Here is a 13,668-nt window from a genome sequence, read left to right on the forward strand (position 1 = left end):
GGTCCATTGATCTATATTTCTGTTTTTGTGCCAGTACCATACTGTCTTGATTACTGTAGCTTTGTAGTAGAGTTTGAAGTCAGGGAGCCTGATTCCTCCAGATCCATTTTTCTTTCTCAAGATTGCTTTGGCTACTGGGGGTCATTTGTGTTTCCATACAAATTTTGAAATTTTTTGTTCTAGTTCTCTGAAAAATGCCATTGGTAGTTTGATAGGGCTTGCACTGAATCAGTAGATTGCTTTGGGTAGTAGAGTCATTTTCACAATGTTGATTCTTCCAATCCAAAAACATGGTATATCTCTCCATCTGTTTGTATCATCTTTAATTTCTTTCATAAGTGTCTTGTAGTTTTCTGCATACAAGTCTTTTGTCTTCTTAGGTAGGTTTATTCCTATGTATTTTATCCTTTTTGTTGCAATGGTATATGGGAGTGTTTCCTTAATTTCTCTTTCAGATTTCTCATCATTAGTGTATAGAAATGCAACAGATTTCTGTGCATTAATTTTGTATCCTGCTATTCTACCAAATTCATTGATTAGCTCTAGTAGTTTTCTGGTAGCATGTTTAGGATTCTCTATGTATAGTATCATGTCATCTGCAAAGAGGGACAGTTTTACTTCTTTTCCGATTTGGATTTCTCTTATTTCTTTTTCTTCCCTGATTGCTGTGGTTAAAAATTCCAAAACCATGTTGAATGATAGTGGTGAGAGTGGGCAACCGTGTCTTGTTCTTGATCTTAGTGCAAATGGTTTCAGTTTCTCACCATTGAGAAGGATGTTGGCTGTGGGTTTGTCATATATAGCCTTTATTATATTGAGGTAAGTTCCCTCTATGCATACGTTCTGGAGGGTTTTTATCATAAATGGGTGTTCAAATTTTGTCAAAAGCTTTTTCTGAAGCTATTGAGATGATCATATGGTTTTTCTCTTTCAGTTAGTTAATATGGTTTATCACATTGATTGATTTATGTATATTGAAGAATTCTTGCATTCCCGGGATAAACCCCACTTGATCATGGTGTATGATCCTTTTAATGTGCGTTTGGATTCTATTTGCTAGTATTTTGTTGAGGAATTTTACATCTATGTTCATCACAGATATTGGCCTGTAGTTTTCTTTTTTTGTGACATCTTTGTCTGGTTTTGGTATCAGGGTGATGGTAGCCTCGTAGAATGAGTTTAGGAGTGTTCCTCCCTCTGCTACGTTTTGGAAGAGTTTGAGAAGGATAGGTGTTAGCTCTTCTCTAAATGTTTGATAGAATTCGCCTGTGAAGCCATCTGGTCCTAGGCTTTTGTTTGTTGGAAGAATTTTAATCACAGTCTCAATTTCAGTGTTTGTGATTGGTCTGTTTATATGTTCTATTTCTTCCTGGTTCAGTCTCGGAAGGTTGTGCTTTTCTAAGAATTTGTCCACTTCCCCCAGGTTGTCCATTTTATTGGCATATAGTTGCTTGTAGTAATCTTGCATGATCCTTTGTATTTCTGCAGGTTCCATTGTTACTTCTCCTTTTTCATTTCTAATTCTATTGATTTGAGTCTTCTCCCTTTTTTTCTTGATGAGTCTGGCTAATGGTTTATCAATTTTGTTTATCTTCTCCAAGAACCAGCTTTTAGTTTTATTGATCTTTGCTATCATTTCCTTCATTTCTTTTTCATTTATTTCTGAGCTGATCTTCATGATTTCTTTCCTTCTGCTAATTTTGGGGTTTTTTCTTCTTCTTTCTCCAGTTGCTTTAGGTATAAGGTTAGGTTGTTTATTGGAGATTTTTCTTGTTTCTTGAGATAGGATTGTATTGCTACAAACTGCCCTCTTAGAACTGCTTTTGCTGCACCCCATAGGTTTTGGGTCATCATGTTTTCATTGTCATTTGTCTTTAGGTATTTTTTGATATCCTCTTTGATTTTTTCAGTGATCTCTTGGTTATTTAGCAGTGTATTGTTTAGCCTCCATGTGTTTGTAGTTTTTACAGATTTTTTCCTGTAATTGACATCTAGTCTCACAGCACTGTGGTCGGAAAAGATACTTGATATGATTTCAATTTCTTAAATTTACCAAGGCTTGATTTGTGACCCAAGATATGATCTAACCTGGAGAATGTTACGTGAGCCCTTGAGAAGAATGTGTATTCTGTTGTTTTTGGATGGAATGTCCAATAAATATCAATTAAGTCCATCTTGTTTAATGTATCATTTAAAGCTGTGTTTCCTTATTTATTTACATTTTGGATGATATGTCCATTGGTGAAAGTGGGGTGTTAAAGTTCCCTACTATGATTGTTACTGTTGATTTCTCCTTTTATGGCTGTTAGCATTTGCCATATGTATTGAGGTGCTCCTATGTTGGGTGCATAAATATTTACAATTGTTATTTCTTCTTCTTGGATTGATCCCTTGATTATTATATAGTGTCCTTCTTTCTCTATTGTAATAGTCTTTATTTTAAAGTCTATTTTGTCTAATATGGGAATTGCTACTCCAGCTTTCTTTTGATTTCCATTTGCATGGAATATCTTTTTCCATCCCCTCACTTTCAGTCTGTATGTGTCCCTACATCTGAAGTGGGTCTCTTCTAGACAGTATATATATATGGGTCTTGTTTTTGTATCCACTCAGCCAGTCTATGTCTTTTAGTTGGAGCATTTAATCCATTTACATTTAAGGTAATTAACGCTATGTATGTTCCTATTACCAGTTTTTAATTGTTTGGGGTTTATTATTATAGGGCTTTTCCTTCTCTTGTATTTCCTGCCTAGAGAAGTTCCTTTAGCATTCGTTGTAAAGCAGGCTTGGTGGTGCTGAATTCTCTTAGCTTTTGCTTCTCTGTAAAAGTTTTAATTTCTCCGTCGAATCTGAATGAGATCCTTGCTGGATAGAGGAATCTTGGTTGTAGGTTTTTCCCTTTCATTACTTTAAATATGTCCTGCCACTCCCTTCTAGCTTGCAGAGCTTCTGCTGAAAGATCCGCTGCTAACCTTATGGGGATTCTCTTGTATGTTATTTGTTGCCTTTCCCTTGCTGCTTTTAATATTTTTTCTTTGTATTTAATTTTTGATAGTTTGATTAATATGTGTCTTGGTGTGTTTCTCCTGGGATTTATCCTGTGTGGTACTCTTTGCACTTCCTGAAGTTTTCTACTATAATCTCTTCAAGTATTTTCTCAGTCCCTTTCTTTTTCTCTTCTTCTTCTGGGACACCTATAATTTGAATGTTGGTGCATTTAATGTTGTCCCAGAGGTCTCTGAGAGTGTCCTCAACTCTTTTCATTCTTTTTTCTTTATTCTGCTCTGCAGTAGTTATTTCCACTGTTTTATCTCCAGGTCACCTATCTGTTTTCTGTCTCAGTTATCCTGCTACTGATTGCTTCTAGAGAATTTTTCATTTCATTTATTGTGTTGTTCATGATTGTTTGTTTACTCTTTAGTTCTTCTAGGTCCTTGTTAAATGTTTCTTGTATTTTCTCCTTTCTATTTCCAAGATTTTGGATCATATTTACTACCATTACTCTGAATTCTTTTTCAGGTAGGCTGCCTATTTCCTCTTCATTTTTTGGTCTTATAGGTTTTTACCTTGCTCCTTCATCTGCTGTGTATTTCTCAGTCTTCTCATTTCGCTTAACTTACTGTGTTCGGGGTCTCCTTTTTGCAGGCTACAGGTTCGTAGTTCACATTGTTTTTGGTGTCTGTCCTCAGTGTGTAAGTCTGATTCATTGGGTTGTGTTGTTTTTCTGGTGGAGGGGACTGGTGCCTGTGTTCTGGTGGATGAGGCTGGATAGTGTCTTTCTGGCAGGCAGAATGGCTTCCGGTGGTATGTTTTGGGGTGTCTGTGACCTTATTATGATTTTATGCAGCCTCTCTCTGGGTGAGGTTGTGTTCTGTCTTGCTAGTTGTTTGCCATATGATGTTGAGCACTGTAGCTTGCTGGTCATTGAGTGGAGCTGGGTGTTAGCATTGAGATGGAGATCTCTGAGAGAGGTTTCACTGTTTGATATTATGTGTAGCCAGTTATGTGCAGCTGGTAGGTCTCTGGTGGACCAATGTCATGAACTTGCCTCTCCCACCTTAGAGGCTCAGGCCTGACACCCAGCCAGAGCACCAAGACCCTGTCAGTCACACGGCTCAGAAGAAAAGGGAGAAAAAAGAATAAAGAAAGAAAGAAAAAAGTAAAATAAAGTAAATAAAGTTCTTAAAAAATAATTATTAAACATTAAAAAAACAGGTAAGAAAGAAGAGAGCAACCAAACTAAGAAACAAATCCACCAATGATAACAAGGGCTAAAAACTATACTTAAAAAAAAAAAAAGAAAAGAAAACGAACAGACAGAATCCTAGGACAAATGGTAAAAGCAAAGCTGTACAGACAAAATCATAAGAAAAGCATACACATACACGCTTGCAAAAAGAGAAAAAGAAAAATATATATATATAAAATAAAAAGGAAGAGGGCAACCAAATCAATAGACAAATCTACCGATGATAATAAGCTCTAAATACTAAACTAAGATAAACATAAAACCAGAAACAAATTAGATGCAGAAAGTAAATCCCGTTTATAGTTGCTCCCAAAGTCCACTGCCTCAGTTTTGGGATGATTCGTTGTCTATTCAGGTATTCCATAGATGCAGGGTATATCAAGTTGATTGTGGAGATTTAATCCGCTGCTCCTGAGGCTGCTAGGAGAGATTTCCCTTTCTCTTCTTTGTTTACACAGCTCCTGGGGTTCAGCTTTGGATTTGGCCCTGCCTCTGAGTGTAGGTCACCTAAGGGCGTCTGTTCTCCACCCAGACAGGGTGGGGTTACAGGAGCAGCTGATTAGTGGGTCTGGCTCACTCAGGCCGGGGGGAGGGAGGGGTACACAATGCAGGGTGATCCTGCAGTGGCAGAGGCTGGCATGATGTTGCACCAGCCCGAGGCACGCCGTGTGTTCTCCCGGGGAAGTTGTCCCTGGATCATGGGACTCTGGCAGTGGCGGGCTGCACGGGCTCCCGGGAAGGGAGGTGTGGAGAGTGACCTGTGCTTGCACACAGGCTTCTTGGTGGCTGTAGCAGCAGCCTTAGCATCTCATGCCCATCTCTGGGGTCCACGCTGACAGCCGCGGCTCGCACCCGTCTGTGGAGCTTGTTTAGGCGGTGCTCTGAGTCCCCTCTCCTCATGCACCCCAAAACAATGGTCTCTTGCCTCTTACGCATTTCCAGACTTTTTCCTGGGCTCCCTCCCAGCTAGCTGTGGCGCACTATCCCTCTTCAGGCTGTGTTCACGCAGCCAACCCCAGTCCTCTCCCTGGGATCTGACCTCCGAAGCTCGAGCCTCAGCTCCCAGCTCCCACCTGCCCAGGCGCCTGGGCAGACAAGCATTTCTGGCTGGTGAGTGTTGGTTGGCACCAATCCTCTGTGCAGGAATCTCTCTGCTTTGCCCCTGCACCCCTGTTTTTGTGTCTCCTCCGTGGCTCCGAAGCTTCCCCCCCACCCACTTCCCGTCTCTGCCAGTGAAGGGGCTTCCTACTGTGTGGAAACGTTTCCTCCTTCACAGCTCCCTCCCCGAGCTGCAGGTCCTGTCCCTATTCTTTTGTCTCTGTTTTTTCTTTTTTCTTTTGCCCTACCCAGGTATGTGGGGAGTTTCTTGCCTTTTGGGAGGTCTGAGGTCTTCTGCCAGCATTCAGTAGGGGTTCTCTAGGAGTTGTTTCACAGGGAGATGCATTTCTGATGTATTTGTGGGACGGAAGGTGATCTCCACGTCTTACTCCTCTGCCATCTTGAAGGTCCCTCCCAGTTAAAGAACTTTAGCAAATGTTTAAGTTTGTCTCTGAGTTCATTTATATAGGAAAAGATGACAAAACACAAAAACCCCACAAAAACAAAAAACAAAAACCCACAATAACAGAAACAAAACCAAACCTTTCTTAACAAAAATTCAGTTTTAGCTAATGAGTGATGAAATGATTCCTAAATCCCCCCTGCAAATTTCTAAATTACAGACCAAAACAAAATGCCATGTCGTTCACCCAGATCTCAATTCTCTGTAGTATTACCAGTGACCTATTATAATATCAGTGGAATTTTGATCCCAACTCTTGAGAGTAAAATAAAATAGTTAAAATTAACTCAGTGATGGCTGATCAATTATACTAAAATTAAATGGTAGGCCATAACCAGAACAGAACCTCATGGTTAGATTTTTTTTCCATAAAAACAAAATCTGATAGGAGTGGGCAGAGATTATTTAAATGAGAAACAGAAAGATAGATAGATTTATAGAAGAAATAAAACTATGTGCTAGATGTTCTGGCACCTACAAAAGACCAAACATAAAGGCCACCTTACCTCCCATCTGCATAGTCTGTATCTGCTCCACCCCACCAGACATCCGAGTCATCCTCCTCTGCATCTGCTGAGTCAATATTGTCACTTTCGGCGGCCAGTGGGCAACAAACAAACTCCACCCCTCTGAACTTGTCAATTCCACAGGGCAGCAGCATGCCATAGTCATGCAAGTTGGTACTCTTCTCACTACAGGTCTACAAAAGGTAAGGAGAAAACGGTGAGAGTACTGGAATAGATGTGCTTCACTGTAGGAAAATCTCAATCATAACATCACACAGGCCCAGTGTATCAAGAACCAATTTCACAATGGAAAGAATCATTTGCTTTTCGAGGGGATTTACAACAGAGTTTCTTTAGCACAGGCTTTTTTGGTACCCTTAATTTTTAACTTTGTTACTTATTTAATAAGGATATGTTGTTATACTATAGAAATTAATTTAAAAATAGGAATAGAAACTAATTAGGAGCTAAGGTGTAGAAGAGGCTGCATTGTGAATAGTTATCAGAGAATCAGTGCTTTCTGGCTTCATTAGCATATCAGGAAGTAGTGATAGTTTCATGTATATCCCCCCAACCCACTTCTACCTCCCTTATGTATGGAAGCCTCTCTCACTCAGACCTATCCCATTCTAGAAATTCTAACTTTCTTGGATCACTTCCAAAATAACAATCCTGGGAAGAGAAGAAATTATCCTCTGCTATGAATCAGAACTTAAAGTCAGTAGAGATTTCTCCTTCAATATCCTTTTGCTTTCCTGGGATTTGCTAAATTCCCACACATTTAAATTAACATAAAGCTTTGAAAGCATCCAGCGGTGACAGATGATAATTCAACACACATAGGTAAACAATGAAATTTTACAAGTGTATTTTGACCTCATAGGAATTAGTCATTTTGTTTCTTAGCAACAACAAAAAAAAGTTTTTAAACTCAAGAAGAAATGAAAAATGACATTATCAGATGGGTACTGGGCTTTAAATTACTTAGTTTGTTTTCTTAATATCTGCTCTTAAACATTTTTATGTAAAGACAAGGTCACTTGCCAGCAAATTAAAACATATTATTTTAAAAAAGGCAAAATTAATGCTGAATCTTAAGTGGTGTTTTCTGCCTAATAGTGTTAAGGCTATGATGCAATGTTTAAATGAAGGTAGATCAGGGTTTTTCAACTTCAGTGTCATTGACATTTTGGACCAGATCATTCTTCAGGGCAAGGGGAGAGGAAAAGCTGTCCTGTTCACTGAAGAATGTTTAGCAGAAGCTCTGGTCTCTGGCCACCAATGCCAGTAGTACCACCCCTTAAGGCAATAATGTCTCCAGACATTGGCTCATGTTTCTGGGAAGGGATGTGGAGTAAAACTGACCCCATTTGAGAACCACTGAGCTAGATGAAGTAGGCTAATTCTAGGAGACTGATCGCATTACAAAAAAACTATACAAATTTACTAGAAAAACCTCATAATATATCAAAGGGACAAAGCAGTTTTGAAGGTAGTAATATCAAAAAGTGACATTTGGGGAATTCCCTGGCAGTCCAGTGGTTAGGACTCTGCGCTTCCACTGCTGAGGGCCCGGGTTTGATTCCTGGTGGGGGAACTAAAATCCCACCAGCCACGTGGCACGGCCCCCCCTCAAAAAAGGTGACATTTTATGCTAATTTTTTTATGTCTCTTATCAGCTTTGCCAAAAGCAGGGGTTAGCAAAGCTTAGAATTGGTGCCATAGACTCATCTACTATGGATCAATGAAGGTGGTAGCATGGCATGGTGAACACAAAATTGGGTGGCACAACTTAGAAACTGAGCTTTCTAACTGTAGCTTTCAGGTTGGTACAGGACAAGCTATTGTTCTACCACTGTATTCCCAAACAGATAATAGAGAAAAAGGTTAAATCCTGAAAACTTGGTATATGACAAAAGAAAACAAGAGATAAATTAAAAAGAAATTTTAAAGGTATGTTTTAAGGTTTATAGGGAGTATAAAATTGTAGTTTCTAAATTATAAAACATGGCATAGACATAACAAATCTAACTAAATATAAAATACTCATGGATGGTTTTTTAAATAATAATAACTTATTTATCAACACATCTGTTGCCTCAAGATATCCTCTTAAAATATTCATGAAGTCTTTTATTTTTAACAATACTAATTTAAAAAACATATTTATCAACACAGCTGTTGCCTCCAAATACCCTCTAAAATGTCACTGTGCATAGTTCCTAGGAAGTCTTCACTTTAAAAGTAGAAAGAATGAATGGGTTGGTACCTCTTTGGCAACGGTGTGCCAGTGAAGGTGGGTTTCACAAACATCCATCCTCTCCTGGTGTAAGAATTTGCACTTGTCGGGAACGAGGAGGGCATCGCTTACAAACTCACCAACTGCAAGAAAGGAAAACAGCTTCATGTCATCCCGTCTGCATCCCAAGGGTCTTATCCCAGTGACAGTAACAAGGAAAGATGGGCTGAAAGAACTTCAGAGAGGTTATACGGCTTTTAGAATGGTGAAGTAATCAATCCAGGAAAGACTAGTACGTTTAGAATGTTGAGTCCTGCTTCCTTAAACAGCCAAGTTCCTTGTCACATTACCTTGATGGTTAAAATACTTCCTACATGTCTTAAGTGAAACTTTAACTTAACTAGTATGAATCTCTGACTGCAAATTAATCATACAAAAAATTGCCATTCAATTGCAACAAGGATTAAAAAATGACAGATTGACACTGCCTAGGCAATCACTGGGAAGAATCAAAATAAATGATTGTCCACTCCTCTTTCTTGGACATTTTAATCTCTTTGTAAGCTAATAGAAAATTTAGCATTTTTCTACTTCCTAAACAAACAAAATCTATATATATATATACATATGTGTATTATTATTATTTTTAATATATGCTTAGTGTTTTTATTTTATTTTATTTTTGATCATCAAGAAATTTAATTAAAGTAATGGTTACTTTTCAAGTGTATGGAATCACAGAGGAAAACAGAGAAATTCAACTAGATCCATAAAATTTTACTTCTTAAAAAAATATCTAGGGCTTCCCTGGTGGTGCAGTGGTCGAGGGTCCGCCTGCCGATGCAGGGGACAACCGCATACCCCCCCACCAAAAACAAAAAACAAACAAACAAACAAAAGATATTATTGATACATAAAGTCCTATAAGAATTCACATTTTCATAAGGGTGAAAGTTGGATAATTACAACATAATGTATAAGCTGTGGGCTTAATTTTTTTTTTTTTTTTTTTGCAGTACGCGGGCCTCTCACTGTTGTGGCCTCTCCCGTTGTGGAGCACAGGCTCCAGACGCGCAGGCTCAGCAGCCATGGCTCACGGGCCCAGCCGCTCTGCGGCATGTGGGATCCTCCTGGACCAGGACACAAACCTGCATCCCCTGCATCGGCAGGCGGACCCTCGACCACTGCACCACCAGGGAAGCGCTGTGAGCTTAATTTTTATTTGCTTTGTTCACTACAGATCCCCAGCTTTCAGCATAGATTCTGAACACAGTAGGCAATAAAAGTCTTGATGAATGAAGAAATTAAACGCTGTAATAGAGATAAAGTGATGGGCCAACATAGTGAACATAGCTGCTTGAGTGTGCTGGGAAAGACCTCAAAATAGAAATAACATTAGAGATGAGTCTAAATGGATGAGCAGGAGTGTGACATGTAGGAAATGAATGGGAAGTTGCAAGATGTAAGGAAGTATCTATCTTGTTTAACGTCCTATTCCCAATCCATGGTCCAGTGTTGGCAAACATGACCATATTGGATGGATGGATGGTTGGAAGGATGGCAAAAGAAAACCTTCTGTGCAAAGAAAGAATAAGGGACAAAGCATATCTTTAGAAGACACAGAAGTTCACTCTGGCTGGAACACATGGTAAGTGGGAAAAAATGTCCAGAAATAAATAAGCTGGAGAAATATGGTGGACTCCAGTTTTAGAGTCTAAGCTTTTAGATGCCATTTTGGACGCAACATAGGCCAAAGGATATTTTAAACAAGAATGATGTGCTCAAGTTTGATTTTCAGGTAAACTCTTTAATCAAGTGAAGGATGGACTAGCGTTTAGAGACCATGAAAGCAGGGAGACCACTGAGTAAGGTACTGCAATCCTTCAAGCAAGACATGCGGGAAGAGATTTAAAGCAACGACTACAAATGAGCAAGGAATACAAGTTGTCCACAGATCAGAAAGACAAGAACAATTTTTTTACCTTCATAGTCCGTTGCATGAAATTTTCTGAAATGCTACATAAAGAGATAAATGTCCTAAGAAGGGGAAGAAAAAAACTTTTCACTCCCATTATATAAAAGGGGCTTGTGGGATCTTAGTCCCGACCAGTGATTGAACCCGGGCCCTTGGCAGTGAAAGTGCAGAGCCCTAACCACTGGACCACTGGGGAATTCCCTAAAAGTGTTCTTTAAAACTCTCTTTCTGGGCTTCACTGGTGGCGCAGTGGTTGAGAGTCCGCCTGCCGATGCAGGGGACACGGGTTTGTGCCCCGGTCCGGGAAGATCCCACATGCCGCGGAGCGGCTGGGCCCGTGGGCCATGGCCACTGGGCCTGCGCGTCCGGAGCCTGTGCTCCGCAACGGGAGAGGCCACAACAGTGAGAGGCCCGCGTACAGCAAAAAAAACCCCAAACAAAACAAAACAAAAAAAACCCTCTTTCTATAAAGGTGCTTAAATTTTAGTCTGTTTCTAGCTGAAACATGCACGTCTCATGATATTTACGTATTTAGTTTAATAAATAATATTTAGATAAAATCTAAGCAAATCACAGGGGATAAACAGCGTCATCTTGTCATTCCTCAAATCTTTGAAACAATCGGTGGTGCCCACAGCATCGTATTGTGAGTCACAGAGAATGCAAGAATTAATGAGACACGTTGCTCCCAAGGGCTGTGTGCAGTTGGTACTTGGTGAGAAAGGAACGCTTGAGTCCATGGAGTGGCTAGTTCTCCATATGCATCACTGCATCTCAGCTCCACAACAGCTGTGTGATGGATCTCTTATAATATAAATCTCATTTCCCAGAAACATGTCTAAGGCCGCCTACCTTCAGGAGATTATAACCTAGCCCCAAAGATAAACATTAAACTATAAACTCTAAGGAAAGAAATGACATAATGCAAGTGATGTCACATTCTTTTGCTTTTACATAGAATACTGTAAAACAAAACAACAAATAAAACAAACAAACAAAAAAAACCAAACTAAAACCAGATGAGTTGGGAGAATGGAAAAAAAAATCCTCATCCAAAACCAATCTACCTTTCTCCAAGTGGACTCTTCATGGCAGGCAATCAACCATAGCAAGAATACTTTATATCTGAGGCATCCCAATTTTCAAGGCCACAGGAAGCCAGAAGTGACCAGTGGCCTGAAGATGCTTGCCTGATTTATTAGCTCTGGTCTGTCAAGCCATACTGCCGTATCTACAAATGTCTGAAATACTAAGCAATGTTTTTCTATTTTACAAGTAGTTATGGGGAAAGATTCAATGTCTGGCCCAAAGCTATTAAATCAGTTTATGAGACAATCAGGAGAAGATATCAGATACTCCCAACTTTGTCCTGAAATAGTTCTTGTGGCATAAACTGGGTAATAGCTGCCAGACAACAAAGTGTCTTGTTTTACTTGACCTTAGGCCAATCTGCTGAGGAGTAGATTTTAATGCAAAGTCAAAGTCACTGAAAGATATTTACCCTGGTACAATCTAATGTTCATCAAAAGGACACGTACAGCATTAATTTATAAAAGGATATTTGATTTTTTTTTAATTTGGAAAATGACACTTCATTTCGTAGTGTAAAGATGCTCTTAGGTTTCTAATACTGCACATAATCCAAGAAATGTATGTCCCTCAAATGAGATTGTTTTTTTAAAGGACTAATACTGGTTATTTAATAGGCCCTCGGGACTAATGGCAAAATAGAAAACTCATTGTACTCTAACATCAAAATAAAATTCAGCAAAGACTGCATTTTACAACCTTGCTTATATTACTTTCAAAACTGATGAAACATACTAGAATGTTACACATCAGAAATTTTAAAGTAATTAAACCACAAAAATCTGTTAAAATTTTTTTAATAAGGAATTAAAGAGAAGTAGTAAAAATATAACGAGTCCTTTTTCAGAAACGGGTTTAGTTTAACATGGTTTATGTTTCCTCTCTTTTTAATTCTAAAAGCATTATTCTTAAAAACCTATGATATGACAGAGGATTATGTGGGAACTCTCTGTACTTTCCACTCAATTTTGCTGTGAACCTAAAATTGCTCTAAAAAATAGTTGTTTAATTAAAAAAAAATCTGATAGTATATATACCTGGAGTTTCCATATAGAACCATGCACACTTTAATTTTTAAAACAAACCTTCTGTTTATTTGGTTTGATCCTCAGGTAAAAAAAAAAAATTAACAGAATTCAAGTGAAAGAGACCAAAATAAATTAAGTATCATAATGAGATAATTAAGTATCATAATGTTTCGGCTAATGCTGAACTTTAGGAATATGGCACCATTTAATCCTAGTGGTTCAATTCAGTATACACTGTGCATATTTACTGATAATCATACAACCTGGTTTCTTGTTTTAAAAATTCACAATTTATATTACACACACTGCAATTGAAAGGGAATTTTCACAGCTAAGGAACAAAATCTGTGCTTGGCTTCTTAGCTAAAAAGTCTTGGCAAGGTAAACAATAATGCCAAATTCAGCTGAGACTCTGCAAGCATCAATCCACTGGCTCTTTGGTGGTCTTTGAGAGGATTGGCTTACTTAAATTACCTCATTTTGCAGATGGGAGGGAAATAATCCAGGTCAAGTGGCCTGCCCACAGAGCCAGCTGGCGGTGGAACTGACCTGAAAATCTGAATCTCTGGACTCTCCATCCAAGTGTGGTAACTCAACTTGCTGCCATTTAAAGTCTGCTCGAAATGGGTTATTTGGCTAATTCCCTTTGGCTTTTATAAAAGTAGATTCACGTTTGGACTACAAAATACTTCAGTGTTGTGATCTACAATGTGGCAGTTTGACAATAAAACTGGATTTAAATTAGCTAGCAAGTCATGTGAAACAGCTGAAAATGCATTCTACTGCACAGAATAGAGCACAGGATAAACACAGAAGAGAATGCATGACAAACAGTGGCTTAAAAACACGATGGGAGGGCTTCCCTGGTGGCGCAGTGGTTGAGAGTCCACCTGCCGATGCAGGGGACACGGGTTCGTGCCCCGGTCTGGGAAGATCCCACATGCCACGGAGCGGCTGGGCCCATGAGCCATGGCCACTGAGCCTGCACGTCTGGAGTCTGTGCTCCGCAATGGGAGAGGCC

General features: G+C 39.1%; 1 protein-coding gene across 7 annotated transcripts in view; it reads right to left on the reverse strand.

Annotated features, from left to right (window-relative positions):
* The window catches only part of APP (amyloid beta precursor protein), a 275,159-nt gene that overhangs the window by 155,444 nt on the left and 106,047 nt on the right, over window positions 1-13,668 (reverse strand). For all 7 annotated transcript variants that reach the window (XM_024732020.1, XM_024732018.1, XM_024732017.1 and 4 more), the window contains exons 5-6: window positions 8,586-8,698; window positions 6,317-6,510 (exon numbers count right to left, since the gene is read on the reverse strand). In XM_024732020.1, coding sequence (XP_024587788.1) covers window positions 6,317-6,510; window positions 8,586-8,698 — 307 coding nt within the window. The remainder of the gene's footprint in view (window positions 1-6,316; window positions 6,511-8,585; window positions 8,699-13,668) is intronic.

The sequence above is a fragment of the Neophocaena asiaeorientalis genome, unplaced genomic scaffold (genome assembly GCF_003031525.2).
Source record: "Neophocaena asiaeorientalis asiaeorientalis breed wild unplaced genomic scaffold, Neophocaena_asiaeorientalis_V1.1 scaffold55, whole genome shotgun sequence".
NCBI lineage: Eukaryota > Metazoa > Chordata > Mammalia > Artiodactyla > Phocoenidae > Neophocaena > Neophocaena asiaeorientalis.